At 35.6% G+C, this 25,533-nt stretch overlaps 1 protein-coding gene across 1 annotated transcript in view; it reads left to right on the top strand.

Annotated features, from left to right (window-relative positions):
• The window catches only part of CATSPERE (catsper channel auxiliary subunit epsilon), a 145,642-nt gene that overhangs the window by 21,002 nt on the left and 99,107 nt on the right, over positions 1–25,533 (top strand). Inside the window, exons 3-6 of the mRNA XM_043924360.1 lie at positions 3,497–3,570; positions 3,848–3,917; positions 6,796–6,866; positions 22,461–22,485. Of these exons, the coding sequence (XP_043780295.1) occupies positions 3,497–3,570; positions 3,848–3,917; positions 6,796–6,866; positions 22,461–22,485 (240 nt within the window). The remainder of the gene's footprint in view (positions 1–3,496; positions 3,571–3,847; positions 3,918–6,795; positions 6,867–22,460; positions 22,486–25,533) is intronic.

Genomic DNA, 25,533 nt, shown 5'->3' with positions numbered 1-25,533 from the left:
GAACTTTTATCTAAAAGTTTGTGTATCTGGATACAAAAATTATGGCTAATATTTTTATATCCTCTTATATATGTTACTTTGTTGTCTTCGACATAAAGTGTTGCTTCTGAAAAGTCTACTGGAAATCTAATTTTCTTTCCCTTGTGAATAAATTGTTCTTTTTGTCAGGATCCCCAAAAGGTTTCTTATCAACTTCAATGCTTTTATTAATATAGGTCCTAGGTTGGTCTTTAAAAAAAAAAATCATTCGTAATTGTTTTTCCTGTGTATGAATTTTGTCCTTTCAGTACATTGTTTCAAGTTATTTTTGTTCACATATTATTCTTGAGTTATTGTTAATGCTATTTTTCTGTCTCAATCGCTTATGTTTTCTTCTTCCCAAGTGTGTATATATTGATTTTCTTTGCCCATATTTAACATTTGTCACTTATTCTTGAGTCACTTTTTATCTCTTTATTTTTAAAAGCCTTCTATTTTTCTCAAAACCTTATTTATTAGGTTTATTCACAATTGTGCTAATTTAGTTTTTTTCTAAATTGACTTTTTATTTGTACATTTTCCTGAGTTTAGCTTATGAGTTTTAAATTCTGTTTTATATTTTTCTTTCATAATTTCTATCATCTTTTATTTATTTTGCCTCATTTTGAAATAGGCATATCAGTCATAACTCTCCAGAGGAACAGAACCAATAGAATTTATACATATTTATATTAGATTTATTTTAAGAAATTGGCTCATGTGATTGTGGGAACTGACAAATCTTAAATCTTTAGGCCAGGCCAGAGAGTGGAAATTCAGGCAAGAGATTGATGTTGTAGTCTTGTAGCAGAATTTCTTCTCTAGGAAACCTTCGTTTTTGCCCTGAAGGATCCAGCTGATCAAAAGGGGCCTCATCCACCTCATCAAAGTCATTATTTAAAGTCAACTGATTGTAGATGTAAACCACATCTATAAAATACATTCATCTAAAAACCTATATTAGCATTGATTAAATAACTAGTTACTATAATCTAGCCAAACTGACACATAAAACTAACCCTTATATTAAGTTATAGTTTTAATTTATTTATTGAGGGGAATTCCCTGGAGATCCCAGTGGTTAGGACTTCATACTTCTACTACAGGGGGTACAAGTTTGATCCCTGGTTGGGGAACTAAGATCCTGCAAGCCACGTGGTGTGACCAAACCAAAAAGAAAGTATTTACTGAGTGTGGTCTTATAGAGGTGTTTTTCTGCTTCTTACCCTCTTCTTTTTCTTATTATAATTGTGTGTGATTTGAGCATGATCCTCTTTCTGTTGCTCAGTTTTTTAAAGCATGAAATTAGTTTTCCTGCTCTTTAAGGAAGAAGTGGTGAGTCAAAATAACTTTTCTAACCTCATGGCTTTAGAGTTACCTCTTAACGTTGTTCCATAGAGTGTTCAGAAATAAGGCTAATACTTTCTGAGCTTCCCAGATTCTATTTCCCTCCCTCATTTATCTGTTGTTTCCCTTTCCTTTGCTCTTATTGTCCCTTTCCAACTCAGCTGGTATTCTTTTCCTTGTATCTTGATTATGGATCTTTATTCTAGAAGAGGTCTTTGGCTCATTGATTTTGGAGTTCATGGGTCCCACCTCCTCTTGCCCTTTCAGATATTATCAGAGACTTATGTAGAAACTGAAAAATATAAAAATCCCTCTGGTTATATCCTCAAATTGTTCTCCTATGGTGTCTGCTGAATACCTATAATGATTGAGGTGTTTTCTTCTAAGGTCTACCGTAGTTGCTTTCTTATGCTGATATCACACGAATCTGCTAGTTTCAGCTGGTTTGTTCCATCCCAATTTTATTTGGGGTTTTTGAGGGATACCTTGTCACTGAATTCTATTGTTGATGCTGTCCAGTGTTTTTTTTTTTTTTTGCTGCTATACTAATTGTTCTTTCTGTGTTTATAAGAAATTTGAGTAGATTAAAACATTACTTCACCACTAACCCATCCCAATTTATTTTCTTTTGTAAATTCCCATTTTTCTTCTCTCATATCTTTCTTTTTACTTTTGGGGGTTCTCTCACAGGTTTTTATATTAGCATCTTATACTGAAAACTGAGTTTATTCACTTTCAAACTACCTTATTTCTTTTAAGGGTATTCATTTTCATTAGGACCTATTTACATGCTTCAAGTTTTGATAACATCAATGCTTTTATTGTTTTTTCATAAACATGGTGTAATTTTCATTGTGATTTCTACTTTATTCCATGAATAACTCAGAAGTACAATTTTTTTTTAAATTAAGAATATCCTAAGATATGTTTCTGATTCACTTTATAAGAAATTATAATTTTATTTCACTAGTATCACGGGTATAGTATGCATGATAATAATACTTTGAGACTGGCTAGCACTTCCCTTGTAAATGTGGTCAGTTTTGGTAAATGATCTATGTGAGAAAAGAATGTATTTTTTATTGGTCTATTTTAGAAATACCCACACATGCATTTGTATGTGTGCACACACACACACACACACACACACACAGATTGACCCTTGAACAATACAGGTTTGGGCTCTACTGGCCCACTTATACAAAGATTTTTTTTCAATAGTAAATACTGAAGTACTACACAATCCAAAGTTGATTGAACCTGTGGATATGGAGTCATAGATACTGAAGAACTGCATATATAGAAGCCTAACTATAAATTATAGGCAGATTTCCCTCTGTGTGGAGCGTCAGTGCCCCTAATCCCTGAATTGTTCAAGAGTCAACTATAATTATCTTTTTTTTCAAGTTTTATCTATGGCTTTAATCTATGTGTGTTAAAAGTCCACCACTATATATATGACTTAAAATATCTTCTAGTAACTCTATCAAATTTTGCTTTATATATTTTAGGGTTGTGTCCTATTTTCTGGTGAACTTTTTTCTTCTTATATACTGTCATTAATCCTATAACATCAAATCTATGAGGTGGTATTATAATTCCCATTTTACAAGTAAAAACAATGAAACAGCATTTATGTATGTATATATCTACATAATGATGTATACATATGTACATAACTTCTCTGTAACAATAGTAGAAGGTGAAATTGGGCTCCAGATCTGGCTGAGGAGGAGGACCAGTGTTGAGACTAAGACTGATGATGTTAGGAAGTGTGTGATATACTTCCAGGAAGAAAGAACTTATAAATGAAAGAATGTAGAAGCAGGAAAAAAAGTAGAAGTAAGGAAATAAAGAAACTGTGACTGAAGAAAATTATGATACTAAACACCTTCTAGACACTTAATAGATTATTTTTGAAGTAAAATAAAAATACTACAGTCTGGGGAAGACTATTGAAGTGACATATAGAAGTTACTTTTCCCTTGTCATAATACTTGTACAATTTAAAAGGAATTGAATTTTAGTTATTCTTTCTTTAAACTCAGAAAATTGAGCTCTACATCTAAAAATTGAGATACAAAATTTTGGAGCAGTGTTTTTGTTTGAGCTATTTTACCTTCTTTTTCAGATTAAGTTAGAGTATGAAGGAACATTATTTTCTGAGTGGAGTGCTCCAGCAACTTGTTCTATAAAAAATAAAAGGTAAGATTTTTTGCTGTGAAAATCAATGTATGTGTAAAAAAACATTCATATAGTATGGACATTCAGATTCAAGGCAGTGATTTAATGTAAATTTACTTTCATTAAATAGATGTGAAAAGAAAGACAAAAATCACTTTGAAAATAGAAGTAAAATGTTGCTATATTTTTTATTTTTCTTATTAGCATACAATGGAAGTTTTTAGGCTTAAAAAGTTGTAGGGGAATCTCATATGCATCTATACTTATTTCTCCTTTTCCATTTTTTTTTAAATGCTAGATTACCCAAGACAGAACTACGATGTTCTTCTCCTGGTATTCATGCTATAAAACCAATTGTTTCAGGCCCAGTAAGTTGATTTAAATGATAAATTAGTGAATCTTGAATAATCATTCCTGTTACATTTTATTTTGCCTTTTTTTTGAGGTTTTTGACTTAATTTAACCCATTTTAAATGGTAAAGTTGCAACTATAAATAAGGTATTTAAAAATTATTATCAGTATATCATTAATTTTTAGAAATATCTCATAGCAAATTGTTAAGTTATGAACTGATACAGTGGTCCCCTTCTTATCTGTGATTATTCCTTCTGTACTCTCAGTTAGCCATGGTCAACTATAGTCTGAAATATTTATATGAGAAATTCTAGAAATAGACAATTCACAAGCTTTAGAATGCAGTTATTCTGAGTGGCATGATCAATTATCTTGCAGTCCTGCTCCATCTCCCCGAGATGTGGATCATTTCTTTGTCCAGCATGTCCTACCCATTAGTTACTTAATAGCTTTCCCAGTTATCACACCTATTAATTACAATATTGTACCCCTGTGTTTAAGTAACCCTAATTTTACTTAATAATGACCCCAAAGTACAAGAACAGTGATGCTGGCAGTTCAGATATGCCAAAGAGAAGCCATAGAGTATTTCCTTTAAGTGAAAAGGTGAAAGTATTTAACTTAATGAGGAAAGAAGAAAGATCATATTGAAGTAGTTATTTTATTATTAATTATCATCAATATTTTGCTGGGCTTACTTTACAAATCAAACTTTATATTAGGTATGTGTGTACAGAAAAAGCAGTATATATAGGGTTGGATTGGTACTGCCTACAATTTCAGTCATCCTCTGGGGGTCTTGGAATACATATCTCACAGATAAGAGGGGACTATCATATGTGATTTTTACATTCACTTTTTTATCAGTAAATATATTCAAGCCCCAGTTAACCATTGTAATGATAATAGTACTCCCAGCTAAGTGGGACTAATATCACATACTCCTATGACAATACTCAGAACTAAGAGCCATTTCTAGTAGGTTTATTTGTATTCCACTACGTTTTCTTCAATTCAAGAAAGCTGTGTGAATGCAAATAAATGAATGTTGTTGAATCCTCTCTAGTTTACAATAATAACAATAATGAATTTTAAGCACTGACACTGTACTAATTAGTAACAAAGTGCTAATAGTTGAAGTTCCCACACAAGCGTATCTAAAGTCATTGCTGTGCAGAGACTTTGTGACAAATCCTGCCTTTACTTTGGGACTTGTGCCTTCTTTTTACTTTTTTTTCATAAGTTAATTATTTCCCTGAGTTCTGTTGCTTTCTTTTTACTTAATAATCTTTATTTTCAGGGAAGAGGTAGACAGGGTGATGTGGGAGAGGCCACATGAATATAGTAATTCACTTTTCAATTCCTATAGATTGAAAAATACTTGAATTTGGCTTTTTGAGTTGAGTGCTTGCCAGTTTCATGACAATTCCTAAAGAAGTAAAGGATTTCTTTCCCTTTTGTTATGTTTTGGAAGTCTACATAAATGTGTAATACATGTAAAAAGTATGCACACACAAATACACACATATATATAGTAACACCTTTGTCATTTATATATAGTGTTATCAGGCCTTATACTCTTTAAGGAGGTACATGTGACTTAATGGGGCTTCCCTGGTGGCTCAGATGGTAAAGAATCTGCCTGCAATGCAGGAGACCGGGTTCGATCCCTACGTGGGGAAGATTTCATGGAGAAGGGAATTGCAACCCACTCCAGTAGTCTTGCCTGGAGAATTCCATGAACAGAGCAGCCTGACAGGCTACAGTTGCAAAGAGTTGGACATGACTGAATGACTAACACACAGACACACACACACACACACACACTGACTTAATATACTCAACAGTCCTCAGTTATAACAACCTAAAATATCTCCAGGCATTGTCAGACACCTATCTCCTTGCAAGCAAATTCATCTCTGGTTGAGAACCATTAAACAGAAAATTAATCAAATTGTGTTTCATTGAGGAAGATTGCCTAGGAAAACTCACTGTTTTCTTTTGTATATTCACAGAGGACAATTCTGTGACCAGATCATAGCAGGGTAGGGGTTCAACATGGACCAATGCTCCTATACCAGCTGAGTGTCTTAACATTTAAAGTTCTGGCACCATCTACCTAGAGTTAACGTCACATCCCACAAGTTAAGGGCTCAGTTCCACAAGACTGCCCTCACTTCAGATGCTAATTGCAAGTCCCTTGTTGTCACCTACACTTCTGACTGAGTGATGATGACGGGTGGTAAATTCAGGTTCCTATAACCCTTTCCTTAGTTTCGATAATTTGCTAAACAGCTTGCAGAATTCAGGGAAACACATTTACCAGTTAAAATGAAGGATATTGTAAAAAGATCCAGATGAACAGCCAGGTCAAGAAGTATACAGGGCAAGGTCCAGAAGGGTTCTGAGTGCAGGAACTTCTGTCACTGTGGAGTTGGGTACATCACCTGCTGGCATCAACCTAGAAGCTCTCTGACTCTCATGCTTTAGGGATTTTTGTGGAGATTTCATCAAGTAGGCATGATTGATTATTAGCTCATTTTCCACCCCTTCTTCCCTCTCCATAGAATGGGAGGCTGAACTGAAAGTTCCAAGCTGTTAATCATGGATTGGTCTTTCTAGTGATCAGTTCCCAACCAGGAGCCCACCAAGAGTTTACCTCATTAGAACAAAAGGAATTTAGGAGCTCTGTGTGAGACATTCCTATTACTCAAAATTACAAAAGTGTTAGCGTGTGTCAGGAATAAGGGTCAAAAACCAAATATTAGCAGGTACTTGGGCAAATATATATATATATATATACACATGATATATATATAATTTCACAAAGACAAATATAATAGAAACAATCAGTCATCTAAATTTATCATAGTTTCTTTTTTTTTTTTTAGGATTTAGAGGAAGAACGCTATTTACCTGTGGACAGTTCTCATATTTGCTTTCTATGGTATTATAAGGCTATGTAAGTAATGCAAAAGAAGGTAATTAATGCATTTTAAGAGTATTTAGCTTTCAGTTCAGTCGCTCAGTCATGTCTGACTTTTTGAGACACCAAGGGCTGAAGCATGTCAGTCTTCCCTGTCCATCACCAACTCCCAGAGCTTGCTCAAAGTCATGTCCATTGAGTCAGTGATGCCATCCAACCAGCTCATCCTCTGTCATCCCCTTCTCCTCCTGCCTTCAATCTTTCTCAGCATCAGAATCTTTTCAAATGATTCAGTTCTTTGCATCAGGTGTCCAAAGTATTGGCGCTTCAGCTTCAGCATCAGTCTTTCCAATGAATATTTAGGACTGATTTCCTTTAGGATGGACTGGTTGCATCTCCTTGCTGTCCAAGGGACTCTCAAGAGTCTTCTCCAATACCACAGTTCAAAAGCATAAATTCTTCAGTGCTCGGCTTTCTTTATAGTCCAACTCTCACATCCATACATAATTACTGGAAAAACCATAGCTTTGACTAGACAGACCTTTGTCAGCAAAGTAATGTCTCTGCTTTATAATATGCTATCTAGGTTGGTCATAGCTTTTTTTCCAAGGAGCAAGTGTCTTTTAATTTCATGGAGGCAGTGACCATCTGCAGTGATTTTGGAGCCCCCCAAAATGAAGTCTTTTACAGTTTCCATTGTTTCCCCGTCTATTTGCCATGAAGTGATGGGACTGGATGCCATGATCTTAGTTTTTTGAATGTTGAATTTTAAGCCAACGTTTTCACTCTCTTCTTTCACTTTCATTAAGAGGCTCTTAAGTCATTCTTTGTTTTCTGCCATAGGGTGGTGTCATCTGTATATCTGAGGTTGTTGATATTTCTCCTGGCAATCTTGATTCCAGCTTGTGCTTCATCCAGCCCAGTATTTCTCATGAGGTACTCTGCATATAAGTTAAATAAGCAGGGTGACAACATACAGCCCTGACGTACTCCTTTCCTGATTTGAAACCAGTCTGTTGTTCTATGTCCGATTCTAACTGTTGCTTCTTGACCTATATACAGATTTCTTAGGAGGCAGGTCAGGTGGTCTGGTATGTCCATCTCTTTAAGAATTTTGCACAGTTTGTTTAAGAATTTTGCATAGTTTGTTGTGATCCACACAGTCAAAGGTTTAGCTTTAATTAACCGCAAATGAATTATCTACATTATAATTTCCATATAAGTTTTTATTCATCAATTACGTTATCCTCTGGACTTCCCTGGTGGCTCAGATGGTAAAGCGTCTGCCTGCAATACAGGAGATCTGGGTTTGATCCCTGGGTCGGGAAGATACTTTGGAGAAGGAAATGGCAACCCACTCTAGTATTCTTCCCTGGAAAATCCCATGGGCAGAGGAGCCTGGTGGGCTACAGTCCATGGGGTTGCAAAGAGTCGGACACAACTGAGCGACTTCACTTTCACTTTAAGTTATCCTCAAATGTACTACCCAACTAATATTGAAGAACAAACAATAAAAATAACAATGTGTGTATGTGTAAGCTGTCGTGTCTGACTCTTTGAGACCCTATGGGCTGTAGCCCACCAGGCTCCTCTGTTTATGGAATTTTCTAGGCAAGAATACTGGAGTGGGTTGCCACTTCCTTCTCCAAAAAATAACAATATCAACCACTATCTGAACATATACTGCTTCTATGTGATCATACTTCACGTAAATCAGCTTTGTCAGTTTTCATAATAACCAATTAAATGTCCGCATTACTATCTTTATCATAAATGGGAAAATGTAAGCTTGGGTAAGTTAAATAATTTGGAAAAATATATGTAGCTACTAAAAGATAGCATTGGAAATTGACTCTGGTTTTTCAGATTACAGGTTTCTTTTGTTTACACTATACATATTATATTCCAAAAGGACTCTCTTAGTTTCTTAGGTAGCTCTTCAAACCCTTTTTAACATGATAATGAAGGATATAACTAAGATGGAAAAACTGGTACAAGAAAAAATAATTAATTGTATTATAAAATCATTCAATAACTAAAGTATATCAATGAATCAGAGTTGTTTTCTTTTCTTTTTTTTCAATATTATAGTCAAAGCATATCCTAAGCACTGGATAGGGTATAAGGAACTGTCTTATATGGTCCCTGCTTTCTAGATGACTGTAATGTACTTAATTCTTTTTATCTGCTTAACATCACTTTCTTTGAGGGAAATATCCCTCCCTCTATTTTGTGGTGAAATTATTAATTTCCTTTGATTTATGTGGTACTACCTTTACAACCAGGCTTCCCTGTAGCTCAGCTGGTGAAGAATCCACCAGCAATGCAGGGGACCTTAGGTTGATTCCTGGGTTGGGAAGATCCCCTGGAGAAGGGATAGGCTCCCACTCCATATTCTTGGGCTTCCCTGATGGCTTAGTCAGTAAAGAATCTACCTGCAATGTGGGAGACCTGGGTTCGATCCCTGGGTTGGGAAGATCCCCTGGAGGAGGGTATGGCAACCCACTCCAGTATTCTTGCCTTGAGAATCCCCATGGACAGAGGAGCCTGGCGGACTACAGTCCATGGGGTCTCAAAGATTCAGACACGACTGAGTGACTAAGCACAGCACAGCACCCCATATTTCATTGGCCACAGAGAATATTGAGTATTGGCATATGACCCAAACCTAACCTATCAGAATATTTATGTCTTTGGTAAAGCATGGTTTTGGCTGATAGTTTGATTATTCTGGTTCACATGGTCCCTTAAAGTCAGATGGCCCTGCAGTTTATGTACAATCTTTGAATTGAAAGATCTGATCACAAGCCCCACCAACAGGACACATTTACCCATTCTTCTCTGATTTATGACCACTCTCCCAGAACCTTACAAAGAAACAAGAATTAAGTCTCTGCTACTAATGAAACTGGCAGGCTTCTGTCCTTGTTGGGAATTTAAGACATGCCGATCACCAGCTTTCCCTCTGTCAGTTTTAAACCAACTTAGAAACAGAAAAGGGAAACTTTGGGAATAAAAATCCATGGTAACACTTCATTGGAGAATAGATCCTGCCTCTGTAACCAAAAGGCTACTGTCTCTTTCCCCAAGGGTTGATCATGGGAACCATCAGTGACTAACACCCATGTATCCATCACACAAGTGAACAATAGAATGTTACCAGCATGTTAGAATCTGCTTAGGCTTCCCTGGTGGCTCAGACAGTATAGAATCGGCCTGCAATGCAGGAGACCCAGGTTCAATCCCTGGGGCTGGAAGATCCCCTGGAGAAGGGAATGGCAACCCACTCCAGTATTCTTGCCTGGAAAATTCCATGGACAGAGGAGCCTGGTGGGCTACATACAGTCCATTGGGTTGCAAAGAGTCAGATACAACTCAGTCACTTTCACTTTCTTTCTTATGCCCCTACTGATCACATCCTATCCCTCAAGAGTTAACTGCTATCCTGAAAACTATATAATAGATTCTTCACCTTTTATAGTTTACCAACAATATATAATGGTAATAAATTGTTTAGTTTTGTTTTTGAATGTTATTTAAATTGAATCATATTATAAGCATTCATCTGTGACTTGCTTCTTTCTCTAAACATTACAAATTTTGACACTCATCCATGTTTAAACAAGAATCTTTAGTTCTTACATTGTTCCTGCCTGATGGTACTTCATTATATAACTATTTTTGCTTATTCTCCTGCTGATGCATTTATTTGCAAGATAGTGCCTTGCTCCTCAGAATGTGGTCCAAGGACCAGCAGCATTAGTGTCATCTGGGAATTTATTAGAAATAAAGAATCTCAGCTTTGTTTCAAACCTTATGAATCATAATCTGCATTTTGACAAGATCTTGCAGTCATTTGTGTGTACATTATTTGGAAATAATAATTTGGAAACTACTAATCTAATGTACATAAATAAAGTTTTTTCTAGGGAATAGGCCTAAAAATAAATTAGTTAAATGTAGGGTACACATTTGTTCCACTTTACTAGTCATGCCTGTGTGTGTGTTCAGTTGCTCAGTTGTGTCTGAATCTTTGTGACTCCATAGACTGTAGCCTGCTAGGCTCCCCTGTCCATGGGAATTTTCAGGCAAGAATACTGGAGTGGGTTGCTATTTCCCACTCCAGAGAATCCTCCTGACTCAGGGATCGAACCCACATCTCTTGCATCTCCTACATTGGCAGACAGATTCTTTACCACTGTGCCACCTGGGAAGCCTCTAAATGATTTTTAAAAGGTTGCCCAAATTTACATCTATACTGGCAGTGGATGAAAGTTCCCATTGTGTTATATCATTATAACTCTTAATATCTGACTTTTAAATTCTTTTCAATCTAGTAGATGTGAAATCACATCATTGTTCTTTTATCTGCATTTCCTTGATTACTATGGAGCATGTTTTCATTTATTCATGAGGAATTTTTCTTCTGTATTAAATTAGCATTTTAACCCATTTTATTTCTTGGTTTCATAATAATCTGTAAGGTTTCACTAAATTCTGTATAGTTTTGCTTTTACAATTAAATCCTTAATCCACTTGGAATTAGGTTTTGTATATGCTTCAAGATAGAAATACAACTTTATTTTTGGTGTATGAATAATTAATTTTTTAGATCCATTTATTGAATGATCTGGGACTTTTCCCTTCTGACTCAGCTGGTAAAGAATCTGCCTGCAATGCAGGAGACCTGGGTTCAATCCCTGGGTTGGGAAGATCCCTGGAGAAGGGAAAGGCTACCCACTCTGGTATTCTGCCTGGAGAATTCCGTGGACTGTAGAGTCCATGGGGTCCCAAAGAGTCAGACTTTCATTTCACTTTACTTCATTGAATGATATTTCCACAAAACCAGCTCTACCATAGATCAAGTTTCCGTGTATGCATGGGATTCTTCCTGGATTAGCTATTCTGTTTAGCTGATCTATTTATATATACTTGAACAAATTGTATTATCTATATTATTATAACTTTATTTATTAAATCTTGAGAAGTGATAGCACAAATACTTGCCTCACACTGACCCCAACTCTTGTCCTCTTTTAGTAACTTCTTAGCTTTATCTTGGGCCTGTTTCTCTTTCCTATAAATTTTCGGATTTGGCTTGTCAAATTCTACAAAAACCTTAGTTGGGTTTTTTATAATATGTCTATATATTTCAATCAATTTGAGAAGCCTTTCTACTCCAGAATAATATATAACCCTCCATTTGCTTAGGTTTTTTTTTTTTTTTTTTTTTACATGTCTGCAATAAGATTTTGCAATTTTTAATAATAAAAGTATCAGGACATTTTCATTAGGTGTATTCTTAGGATCAAGACCATCCCCAAGAAAAAGAAATGCAAAAAGGCAAAACGGCTGTCTGAGGAGGCCTTACAAATAGCTGAGAAAAGAAGAGAAGTGAAAGGCAAAGTAGAAAAGGAAAAATATGCCCATTTGAATGCAGAGTTCTAAAGAATAGAAAGGAGAGATAAGAAAGCCTTCCTCAGTGATCAGTGCAAAGAAAGAGGAAAATAATAGAATGGGAAAGACTGGAGATCTCTTCAAGAAAATGAGAGATACCAAGGGAACATTTCATGCAAAGATGGGCTCAATAAAGGACAGAAATGGTATGAACCTAACAGAAACATAAGAGATCAAGAAGAGGTGGCAAGAATACACAGAAGGACTATACAGAAAACATCTTCAGGACCCAGATAATCTTGATGGTGTGATCACTCACCTAGAGCCAGACATCCTGGAATGTGAAGTCAAGTGGGCCTTAGGAAGCATCACTGTGAACAAAGCTAGTGGATGTGATGGAATTCCAGTTGAGCTATTTCAAATCCTAAAAGATGATGCTATGAAAGTGCTGCACTCAATATGCCAGCAAATTTGGAAAACTCAGCAGTGGCCACAGGACTGGAAAAGGTCAGTTTTCATTCCAATCCCAAAGAAAGGCAATGCCAAAGAATGCTCAAACTACCGCACAATTGCACTCATCTCACACGCTAGCAAAGTAATGCTGAAAATTCTCAAGGCAGGCTTCAACAGTACGTGAACCGTGAACTTCCAGATGTTCAAGCTGGATTTAGAAAAGGCAGAGGAACCAGAGATCAAATTGCCAACATCCACTGGATCATCAAAAAAGCAAGAGAGTTCCAGAAAAACATCTATTTCTGCTTTGTTGACTATGCCAAAGCCTTTGACTGTGTGAATCACCACAAACTGTGGAAAATTCTTCAAGATATGGACATACCAGACCACCTGACCTGCCTCTTGAGAAATCTGTTTGCAGGTCAAGAAGCAACAGTTAGAACTGGACATGGAACAACAGACTGCTTCCAAATAGGAAAAAGAGTACATCAAGGCTATATACTGTCACCCTGCTTGTTTAACTTATATGCAGAATACATCATGAGAAATGCTGTACTGGATGAAGCACAAGCTGGAATCAAGATTACCAGGAGAAATAGCAATAACCTCAGATATGCAGATGATACCACCTTTAATGGCAGAAAGCGAAGAACTAAAGAGCCTATTGATGAAAGTGAAAGAGGAGAGTGAAAAAGTTGGCTTAAAACTCAACATTCAGAAAATTAAGATCATGACATCTGGTTCCATCACATCATGGTAAATAGACGGGGAAACAGGGAGAAGAGTGAAAGACTTCATTTTTTGGGCTCCAAAATCACTGCAGATGGTGACTGCAGCCATGAAATTAAAAGACACTTGCTCCTTGAAAGAAAAGTTATGACCAATCTAGACAGCATATTAAAAAGCGGAGACATTACTTTGCCAACAAATGTCTGTCTAGTCAAAGCTATGGTTTTTCCAGTAGTCATGTATGGATGTGAGAGTTGGACTATAAGGAAAGCTGAGCACCAAAGAACTGATGCTTTTGAATTGTGGTGTTGGAGAAGATTCTTGATAGTCTCTTGGACAGCAAGGAGATCCAGCCAGTCCATCCTAAAGGAAATCAACCCTGAATATTCGTTGGAAGGACTGATGCTGAAGCTGAAGCTCCACTACTTTGGCCACCTGATGCGAAGAACTGACTCATTTGAAAAGACCCTGATGCTGAGAAAGATTGAAGGCAGGAGGAGAAGGGAATGACAGAAGATGAGCTGGTTGGATGGCATCACCAACACAATGGACATGAGTTTGAGTAAACTCTGGGAGTTGGTGATGGACAGGGAGCCTGTTGTGCTGCAGTCCATGGGGTCACAAAGAGTCGGACATGACTGAGCAACTGAACTAAACTGAACTGAATTCTTAGGTACTTTATATTTTTGTTTCTCTTATAAAAAATCAAATTTTTAAAATTATAATTTCTAACCAGCTCTTTCTGTTGTATAGAATACACTTTACATTTGACTGTTGATTTTTGCATTCAGTGATATTGCTAAATTATGATATTTATGTATTCTCTTGGAATTAAAAAAAATCAGATTACCCGCAAATAATGATGATTTTGTTTTTCTTTCTTATAAGTATGCCTTCTACTCCTTTTATTCTTACTGCATTCTAGAATATCAAATACAATCTTTTTTAGAAGGGTGATAGCAGGACTTCTTATTTTATTCACCATCTCAAAAGGAAGACTCTCATCATTTCACTATTTTGCATAATATTTGTTACAGGTTATGAGTTAAACTTTACCTGATTAAGGAACCTTTTTATTCCAAGCTGGCTGTAATTCTTTTTATGACTTGTTAAATATTCAGTGTTTTTCTGCTTCCACATAAACGTTTGTATAGTTTTTCTCTTTTTACTATGTAAATCTGATAGATAATAGTTATTAATATTTCCATATTAATAAACTTGTATTTCTAGAATAAGCCAACTTGGTCTTGATGAATTATCTTTCATATACATTTATAGATTCCATTTGTTAATATTGTTTAGGTTTTTATGTGTGTGAATATACATGAGTGGGAGTGGCCTGTGGTTTTACACCCCTTGTATATCCTTTAATATGTCTGATGCCAAGACTATACTACGCTCATCATGTAAGTTAGGATTAGTCTTTCTTTTCTATTCTCTTCCCTTGTGGCTCAGCTGGTAAAGAATCTGCTTGCAATGCGGGAGACCTGGGTTTGATCCCTGGGTTGGGAAGATCCCTGGAGAAAGGAAAGGCTACCCACTGCAATATTCTGGCCTGGAGAATTCCACAGACTGTATAGTCCGTGGGACCACAAAGAGTCGGACACAACTGAACAACTTTCACTTTACTTCTATTCTCTGAGAGATTTTATTTAATATTGGAAATATATGTTCCTTGAATATTTGATGGTAACTTGCATAGAAATCTATCTGGATCTGGATTATTTGAGTGTGTGGGGGAAGATTTTCTAACTATTAACTCAAATTCTTTAATGGTTAGAATGCTACTTTGGAGTTCTAATTCTTGTAAAAGTCATTAGTGTAGTATTTTCCAGAAATTCTTCCATGTCTTCAGTTAGCAATGTTAGTATCAATTTTTATGTCATAAAATTTCCCATAATATCCTCTTATATTTTTGTTTAATCTCTGCAGTAGTGGTAGGTGTGCCACTCTTTTATCATTTCTAATATTTTTATTTGTGCCTTCCTTTTGTTTTCTTATTTTTCTTCCTAGAGATATTTTTATTTTATTAGTCTTTTCAAAGAACTATATTTTGGCTTTATTGAGTTTTTCTACTGTTGTCTATTTTATCTCAATTTGTTTTTTTATATTATTTCTTTTTTTGAGTTCGTTTTTCTGAAACTTACTAAATTAGTTATTTAGTCTATTACATAGATTTAAGACTTCCTTTTTTTCAAGTGTATGTTTAAGGAAATAAAATTTCTTCTAAATACCTCTATATTAAAATACACAAATCATAGAAGAAATCAAAAAAGAAATAAAAATATTCATAGAAATGAATGAAAATGAAAACACAACAACCCAAAACCTATGGGACACTGTAAAAGCAGTGCTAAGGGGAAGGTTCATAGCAATACAGGCTTACCTCAAGAAACAAGAAAAAAGTCAAACAAATAACCTAATTCTACACCTAAAGCAACTAGAGGAGGAAGAAATGAAGAACCCCAGGGTTAGTAGAAGGAAAGAAATCTTAAAAATTAGGGCAGAAATAAATGCAAAAGAAACAAAAGAGACCATAGCAAAAATCAACAAAGCTAAAAGCTGGTTTTTTGAAAAGGTAAATAAAATTGACAAGCCGTTAGCCAGACTCATCAAGAAACAAAGGGAGAAGAACCAAATCAACAAAATTAGAAATGAAAATGGAGAGATCACAACAGACAACACTGAAATACAAAGGATCATAAGAGACTACTACCAGCAGTTCTATGCCAATAAAATGGACAACTTGGAAGAAATGGAGAAATTCTTAGAAAAGTATAACTTTCCAAAACTGAACCAGAAAGAAATAGAAGATCTTAACAGACCCATCACAAGCAAGGAAATCGAAACTGTAATCAGAAATCTTCCAGCAAACAAAAGCCCAGGACCAAATGGCTTCACAGCTGAATTCTCCCAAAAATTTAGAGAAGAGCTAACACCTATCTTACTCAAACTCTTCCAGAAAATTGCAGAAGAAGGTAAACTTCCAAACTCATTCTATGAGGCCACCATCACCCTATTACCAAAACCAGACAAAGATGCCACAAAAAAAGAAAACTACAGGCCAATATCACTGATGAACATAGATGCAAAAATCCTTAACAAAATTCTAGCAAACAGAATCCAACAACATATTAGAAAGATCATACATCATGACCAAATGGGCTTTATCCTAGGAATGCAAGGATTTTTTAATATCCACAGATCAATCAATGTAATACACCACATTAACAAATTGAAAGATAAAAACCATATGATTATCTCAATAGATGCAGAAAAAGCCTTTGACAAAGTTCAACAGCCATTTATGATAAAAACTCTCCGGAAAGCAGGCATAGAAGGAACATACCTCAACATAATAAAAGCTATGTATGACAAACCCACAGCAAACATTATCTTCAATGGTGAAAAATTGAAAGCATTTCCCTTAAAGTCAGGAACAAGACAAGAGTGTCCACTCTCACCACTACTATTCAACATAGTTTTGGAAGTGTTGGCCACAGCAATCAGAGCAGAAAAAGAAATAAAAGGGATCCAGATAGGAAAAGAAGAAGTAAAACTCTCACTGTTTGCAGACTACATGATCCTCTACATAGAAAACCCTAAAGACTCTTCCAGAAAATTACTACAGCTAATCAATGAATATAGTAAAGTTGCAGGATACAAAATTAACACACAGAAATCCCTTGCATTCGTATATGCTAACAATGAGAAAACAGAAAAAGAAATTAAGGAAACAATATCATTCACCATTTCAACAAAAAGAATAAATACTTAGGAGTATATCTACCTAAAGAAATGAAAGACCTATATATAGAAAACTATAAAACACTGATGAAAGAAATCAAAGAGGACACAAACAGATGGAGAAATATACCGTGTTCATGGATTGGAAGAATCAATATTGTCAAAATGGCTATACTACCCAAAGCAATCTATTGATTCAATGCAATCCCTATCAAGCAACCAACGGTATTTTTCTCAGAACTAGAACAAATAATTTCACAATTTGTATGGAAATACAAAAAACCTCGAATAGCCAAAGCAATCTTGAGAAAGAAGAATGGAACTGGAGGAATCAACCTGCCTGACTTCAGACTCTACTACAAAGCCACAGTCATCAAGACAGTATGGTACTGGCACAAAGACAGAAATATAGATCAATGGAACAGAATAGAAAGCCCAGAGATAAATCCACGTACCTATGGACACCTTATCTTCAACAAAGGAGGCAAGGATATACAATGGAAAAAAGACAACCTCTTTAACAAGTGGTGCTGGGGAAACTGGTCATGCACTTGTAAAAGAATGAAACTAGAACACTTTCTAACACCATACACAAAAATAAACTCAAAATGGATTAAAGATCTAAATGTAAGACCAGAAACTATAAAACTCCTAGAGGAGAACATAGGCAAAACACTCTCCGACGTAAATCACAGCAGGATCCTCTATGACCCACCTCCCAGAATATTGGAAATAAAAGCAAAAATAAACAAATGGGACCTAATGAAACTTAAAAGCTTTTGCACAACAAAGGAAACTATAAGCAAGGTGAAAAGACAGCCCTCAGATTGGGAGAAAATGATAGCAAATGAAGAAACAGACAAAGGATTAATCTCAAAAATATACAATCAGCTCCTGCAGCTCAATTCCAGAAAAATAAATGACCCAATCAAAAAATGGGCCAAAGAACTAAACAGACATTTCTCAAAGAAGACATACAGATGGCTAACAAACACATGAAAAGATGCTCAACATCACTCATTATCAGAGAAGTGCAAATCAAAACCACAACGAGGTACCATTACATGCCAGTCAGGATGGCTGCTATCCAAAAGTCTGCAAGCAATAAATGATGGAGAGGGTGTGGAGAAAAGGGAACCCTCTTACACTGTTGGTGGGAATGCAAACTAGTACAGCTGCTATGGAGAACAGTGTGGAGATTTCTTTAAAAACTGGAAATAGAACTGCCATATGACCCAGCAATCCCACTCCTGGGCATAACCACAGAGGAAACCAGATCTGAAAGAGACACGTGCACCCCAATGTTCATGGCAACACTGTTTATAATTGCCAGGACATGGAAGCAACCTAGATGCCCATCAGCAGATGAATGGATAAGGAAGCTGTGGTACATATACACCATGGAATATTACTCAGCCATTAAAAAGAATTCATTTGAATCAGTTCTAATGAGATGGATGAAACTGGAGCCCATTATACAGAGTGAAGTAAGCCAGAAAGATAAAGACCATTACAGTATACTAACGCATATATATGGAATTTAAAAAGATGGTAACGATAACCCTATATGCAAAATAGAAAAAGAGACACGGATGTACAGAACAGACTCTGGGACTCTGTGGGAGAAGGCGAGGGTGGGATGTTCTGAGAGAATAGCATTGAAAGAAGTATACTATCAAGGGTGAAACAGACCACCAGCTCAGGTTGGATGCATGAGAAAAGTGCTCGGGGCTGGTGCACTGGGAAGACCCAGAGGGATGGGATGGGGAGGGATCGGGATTGGGAACACATGTAAATCCATGGCTGATTCATGTCAATGTATGGCAAAAACCACTACAATATTGTAAAGTAATTAGCCTCCAACTAATAAAAATAAATGAAAAAAAAATGCTCTGCCTAAAAAAATAAATAAATAAAAATGTCTCATAATTGTAATATTTCATTACTGCTCGGAAATAATAGTCTAAGAGCCATTATAATTTGTTTGGCAGATGAGTTGTATAGGAATGTATTTTTAATTTACAGACATGAGTCTTTTAAATTATTATTTTGTTACTGAATTCTAACCTAATTTTATTGTTATCACAGAAATATTAGAATCAAATCTTTGGCCTAGCATGTAGTCAGATTTTATAAATGTCTCATGAGTACCTAAAGAAAATATATTTTCCTATTGTTGGATGGCATATGCTATTTATGCCCAGTAGGTCAGTTGTGTTAAGTCTACTGTCAAATCTTTTGTACTTATTTGACTCATTATTGAGTTGATATTGGCTAAAATTTCCCACTATGGTGATAGACATGACACTTTTGCATGTAGGTGCCTAATTTTTTGCTTTATACTTTGAGGGTATCTTTTAGGTGCACATAACTCTGAATTATTAAGTTTTTTTTGAAGAATTGAAACTTTGTAGTGACCTTGTTTATCACTTGTAATGCTTTTCTCCTCTTGTTTTGTTTTATGTTATATTAATACAAAATCTCTTGTGGTGCCACGTAAGTTCTAGGATTATTTGTTCTAGTTCTGTGAAAAAAAATGTCATGGATATTTTGATAGGGATTGCACTAAATCTGTAGATTGCTTTGGGTAGTATAGCCATTTTAACAATTTAAAAATTAACAATTAAGTTAACAATTAACTCTTCCCCTCCAAGAAGATGGGATCTTTCCATTCCTTTAAATTATCTTCAATTTACTTTATCAAGGTTTTATAGTTTCCAGTGTATAGATCTTTCACCTCCTTGGTTAAGTTTATTCCTTTTTTTTTTTTTTGATGAGATTTTCAACAGGATTTTTTTTTTTAATTTTCTCTTTCTGATATTTCATTGTTAATCTAAAAATGCAATGGATTTCTGTGTATTAATCTTTTTATTCTGCTAGCTTATTGAATTGCTTTATTAGTTCTAATAGTTTTTGTGTGGAGACTTTAGGGTTCTTTACATAGAGTATCATGTCATCTGCAAATGGTTTTACCCCTTTCCTTCCGATTTGAATAACTTTTGTTTATTTCTCTTGTCTAATTGCTGTGAAGCTGTCTTATAATTCTTCACTTCCAAAATCTTCCTTATATTTTCAGTCTCTATTTTGAACTACTCATTTTGTTCTTATACTGTTTTTCTAATTTCATTAAATTGTTTTTTTTTGTTGTTGTTCTCTCATAGCTCTCTGAGCATCTTTAGAACCATATTTTGAATTCTTTGTCAGGCTATTCATGTAATCCATTTCCTTAGGATTCATTGCTTGAGTTTACTGTGTTCCCTAAGTGGTGTCATGTTTCCCTGATTCTTCACTGTCCTTGTAGCCTGTGTAGGTGTCTGCACATTTGAAGAAGCAGTCACCACTTCCAGCCATCATAGACTGACCTCACTAAGAAAAGACCTCCACCTGTGGTTGTGCATGCTAAAGCATGCTGTGACCACCTGTCTAGTGGTATGGGGTGTCATGTGCAGGGGCATGTGCTGGCTCTGGATCCGGTGGGGTACAATGTCTCATCAGCTCAGCCCACTAAGGTCCAGAACATTGACAGTTGCATGGTGTTTACCAAATGCTGCAGGGTGTCTACAGTGACTGCAAGGGCTATCATAGTTAGTCCTCAGCAGTGCCTCCAGGTACAGTAGGTAGGGACCAGAGCAGGCAGTAGTGGTGGCCCAAGCCAGCACTCTGTGCATCCTCAGCTTCAGGGGTTAGTTTTAGGTGCCTGTGTGCTGACAGGGGATGTTTTTTACAAACTCTGTACTTTTTGAACTTTGGACATATCCGCCTATCAAGAGTTTTAGTACTTAGTTTGAGTAGCTTTCTTCTATATCAGATTGAACATATGAAATATTATTTTCATCATATGGTTTTAGGAACTTACTGCATGTACATTTACTGATTCCTAAGACATCTTCATTTTATTTTGTACTTAATAATGTACTAAGCACTATGCACAAAGGAAACACAATCCTGAGTCATTGATTTTTAGAGATTATGTGATTTTAAAAATAACAGCTATCTTTAAAATGAAAAATTACTTTCTAAAAAACATATAAATAAACATACAAGTAAATTTGCTTCATTCAGAAAATTTACACTGAAAGGCCATAGATGAAACATTTGGAATGCTAACTGATAAATTTTGTCTTAACATAAATTAAAACATGTAAACTCTATAGACTTTTTTTTTTTTTTGGCCATGCATTGTGGTATGCAGGATCTTAGTTCCTGGAGCACGGATTGAACCTGTGCCCCCTGTAGTGAAAACAAGGAGTCTTAAACCACTGGGCCGTCAGGGAAGTCCCTAAACTATGGACTTTTTAATGTGCATTGATCATGTCAAATTAGCTTACAGTATTATTCAGGAAGAAGTATATAGATTCATGCCCCTCAACAAAAATTATATTTAATTATGGACATGAGCTTTTTTTAAAAAAAAATTTAGCATTTAATCATTTATGTGTCCATAATGGAATATAAGGGCTTCCCAGGTGGCTTAGTGAGTAAAGAACCCACCTGCCATTGCAGGAGATGTAAGAGACACAGGTATGATCCCTGGGTTGGGAAGAGCCCCTGGAGGAGGACATGGCAACCCATTTCAGTATTCTTGCCTGGAGAATCCCCATGGAGAGAGGAGCCTGACAGTCTTCAGTCCACAGGGTCACAAAGAGTTGGACACGACTGAAGTGACTTACACACAGTGGAATATAAACAGAATATTCTTACTCTTTGGGAGAAAAGTTATGACCAACCTAGACAGCATATTAAAAAGTAGAGACATTACTTTGCCAACAAAGGTCTGTCTAGTCAAGGCTATGGTTTTTCCAATAGTCATGTTTGGATGTGAGAGTTGGACTACAAAGAAAGCTGAGCGCCGAAGAATTGATGCTTTTGAACTGTGGTGTTGGAGAAGACTCTTGAGAGTCCCTTGGACTGCATGGGGATCCAACCAGTCCATCCTAAAGCAGATCAGTCCTGGGTGTTCACTGGAAGGACTGATGTTGAAGCTGAAACTCCAATACTTTGGCCACCTGATGTGAAGAGCTGACTCATTTGAAAAGATCCTGATGCTGGGAAAGATTGAAGGAGAGAGGAGAAGGGGACGACAGAGGATGAGATGGTTGGGTGGTATCCCTGACTCAATGGACATGAGTTTGAGTAAACTCCGGGAGTTGGTGATGGACGGGGGCCTGATATGCCACACTCCATGGGGTTGCAAAGAGTCAGACACGACTAAGCAACTGAACTGAACTGATGTTGAAAGTAGATTATTTAACTGAATATTTAGGATGCTGTTTACTGAAATATGATTTCTCTTTTTCCCAACAGAAATTTTGTTCACAATTTAACCCAGGTAAAACTTTTTTTAAGTTTTTGTATACTTCTTCACATATTACCACTATATTATTTCTCTCTTCCATATTTACCAAAAAAGGAATTTTCAAAACTAATTCTCAACAAAATTTACTTAGAGCAGAGGTTACTCAAGGTATGGACTAAGATCCCCTAGGTCTTCACAGGCCTTTTGAGGAGGTCCACGAGGTCTACATTTTTCCAACTATATATCTGAATAGACCCCCCATATACTTCCACCAGAATACCATATACCAACAGCTTGAATGTAGAAGCACTGATGATAATCCAGCTGTTTCTTATTAAGCCAAATATTAAAGAGATTTTACAATGTAAAACAACCATTTTTCTTACTATTTTTCTTGGAAAATAATTATTTTTTTCATAAACATGTTGCCATTTCCTACTCCAGGGGATCTTCCTGACTCAGGGATCAAACCCGTATCTCCTGTGTCTCCTGCACTGGCAGGTGGGTTCTTTACCACTAAGCCACAGAGGAAATCCCCATAAACATGTTAGTTAATATTAATATATAATGGGTTTATTGTAGATGTTAAAATAAATTAATAAATAGCCTTAAATAGTCTCAACTTTAATTTGTTATATGGTAATAAATATTGATAGGGCTAACTGACATAAAACAAAAACTCTGAGATTCTCAATAATTTTCAAGCCTATGAAGGAATCTTTGAGATCTAAAAATTTTGACATGTGGGTTAGAGGCTGATTTTAAGTATGACAGAGAGATGTATTCCAAAATTTGAAAACTGAAATAAGGTGGTAATATTTGGATATTAAAGCTCCATAAATATTTTCATTTTTTCAAAGCAGTGATATAATGGAAAGAAGAGGCAGAATAATAATAATAATAATAATAAATAAAACTTTCTGTATTCGATCAAGATAGCTGAATGAGCTCATGTGTCCGTATGTATCCCTACCCCAATCCCAACTGATATTATAGGGTTATTTACTAAAGCTATAACAATGCAAAAAGAAGAAAGTATTATCAGTAGATAAGGAATTTTAAGATAGAAAATAGAAACTTCTAAAAGTAAAATTTTTATTATAGACCCGAATAATGCAGAATAGCCTCCATCTTACTCAAAACATATAAAAACGCCTTTACAAAATATGTGTGTGCATAATATCAGTGCAGATTTTTATATTAATATTGGTATATGTGCGTGTATAGAATGTAAAAGCAATTAAAGGAATTTCCTAGTTGTCACAAGTCACTAAAGAACTAAAATCCAGAATTAGATAAGGTTGAATTCTGAAGTAAGGTTATTATACAAAATATAAGCCCTGGTAGACAAAAGGTGATGTTTTAACATGTGTATGAGAATAGAAAATGAAGTTTCCAACATATGGGAGAATGAGATGCTGAAATTAACCTCCTTACATGAAGCTAGGATTTATTAAATATCTGTAAAATGGAAATTAGTAAAGCTCCACTCTCTGGCTAGTTGCAAATAAATGATGATACACCCTTTTGGGGACTGTAAACAGACAAGGAGTTACCTTCACAGAGTTTCAGGTGGATGTCCAAGTTAAACTGCCCTCAAGAGGTTGGAGTACCTAGAGCCAAGTAGTAAACTCAAAAATGCAAGTAGTGAAACACATAGGGCCTAGGCAGAAGTGATTATAAAATTCATTTCATAACCAAGAGTGTCTAAGACTGTCTTAGAAAACAAACCCTCTGAAAATAATCTCAAAATAAAAGGTATAAACCACAGGAAAAGACATACTGCCTGAAATATATACATATAAACTGCAGAAAGTTTATACTTTTCAAAACTAAAGATGAGGACCATTTGAAAGATTATTAAATCCATACTTTCTTTGCTCAAAAGATAAAAGAAAGGAAAGAAACAAGAACAAGGGTTATTTGTAATTATACAACATTGAAGAGCATCCTATATAAATGTCTTATGATGAAGAAATAGGCATCTAAAAATAAAAATTCAGGTTAAACAGAAGACTAGATACAGTTGAAAAAAACTGCAGAATTAGTTTTGCAGAATGGAAATCATGCAGAATATAGAACATAAAAATTAAAAGATGAAAAAGAGTTAATAGACACAGAGGACAGACCAAGACAATTTGTCATAAACATGATAGGAGTTCCAAAAGGGAAGAAAAAGAATTAGAGAATTCTTTTTCTCCAATAATTATGGAGAATTCTCTGAGGCTTCCCTGATAGCTCAGTTGGTAAAGAATCCATCTGCAATGCAGGGGACCCCAGTTTGATTCCTGGGTCAGGAAGATCCACTGGAGAAAAGATAGGCTACCCACTCCAGTATTCTTGGGCTTCCCTTGTGGCTCAGCTGGTAAAGAATCTGCCTGCAATGTGGGAGACTTAGGTTTTATCCCTGGGTTGGGAAGATCCCCTGGAGAAGGGAAAGGCTACCCACTCCAGTATTCTGGCATGGAGGATTCCATGGACTGTATAGTCCATGGGTCACAAAGAGTGGGACATGACTGAGTGACTTTCATTTTCACTTACAGACTTTTCTCCACAGTTGAAGACATGAGTTCTCAGACTGAAAAACTGAAGTACCAGATGCAGTAAATAATGAGCAAATGAACTATTTAATATGCTAATACATCTAAATAAGCATTGACAGTCAAATATTTAAATAATGACTAATTTTTTAACAAAATGAAGTTAGAATAGTAGCTAACAAAAATAGAAAATGAAGGAGAATTTGGGTTTGCAACGTCATATCCTTATACATATTCAAGATGAGGATACTGATTAGCTTATATTAAATATGCCAGGAAAAAATTTAGGAAAATTTATTGAAGTAATAGAAACAAGTCCATAATTTTTAAAAAGTAGAGTTCTGGAAGAATTTTTTAAATGCTAACAATTCAATAGGAGATAATAAAAAAGAAAAAGAGAAATTAGAATATAGGGACACAAAAATAAGATTTAAGAAATAATTTAAATGAATTCAGTAATCAAATGTGACTGGATTAAAATCATCTACTAAATGACAGAAATCCCATAAATCTGATGTGTATAAAGTTATATAGTTAAAGA

Source organism: Cervus elaphus, chromosome 14, assembly GCF_910594005.1.
Source record: "Cervus elaphus chromosome 14, mCerEla1.1, whole genome shotgun sequence".
NCBI lineage: Eukaryota > Metazoa > Chordata > Mammalia > Artiodactyla > Cervidae > Cervus > Cervus elaphus.
Note: the sequence above shows the minus strand (reverse complement) of the source record. Positions and strands in the feature narration are given on the sequence as shown.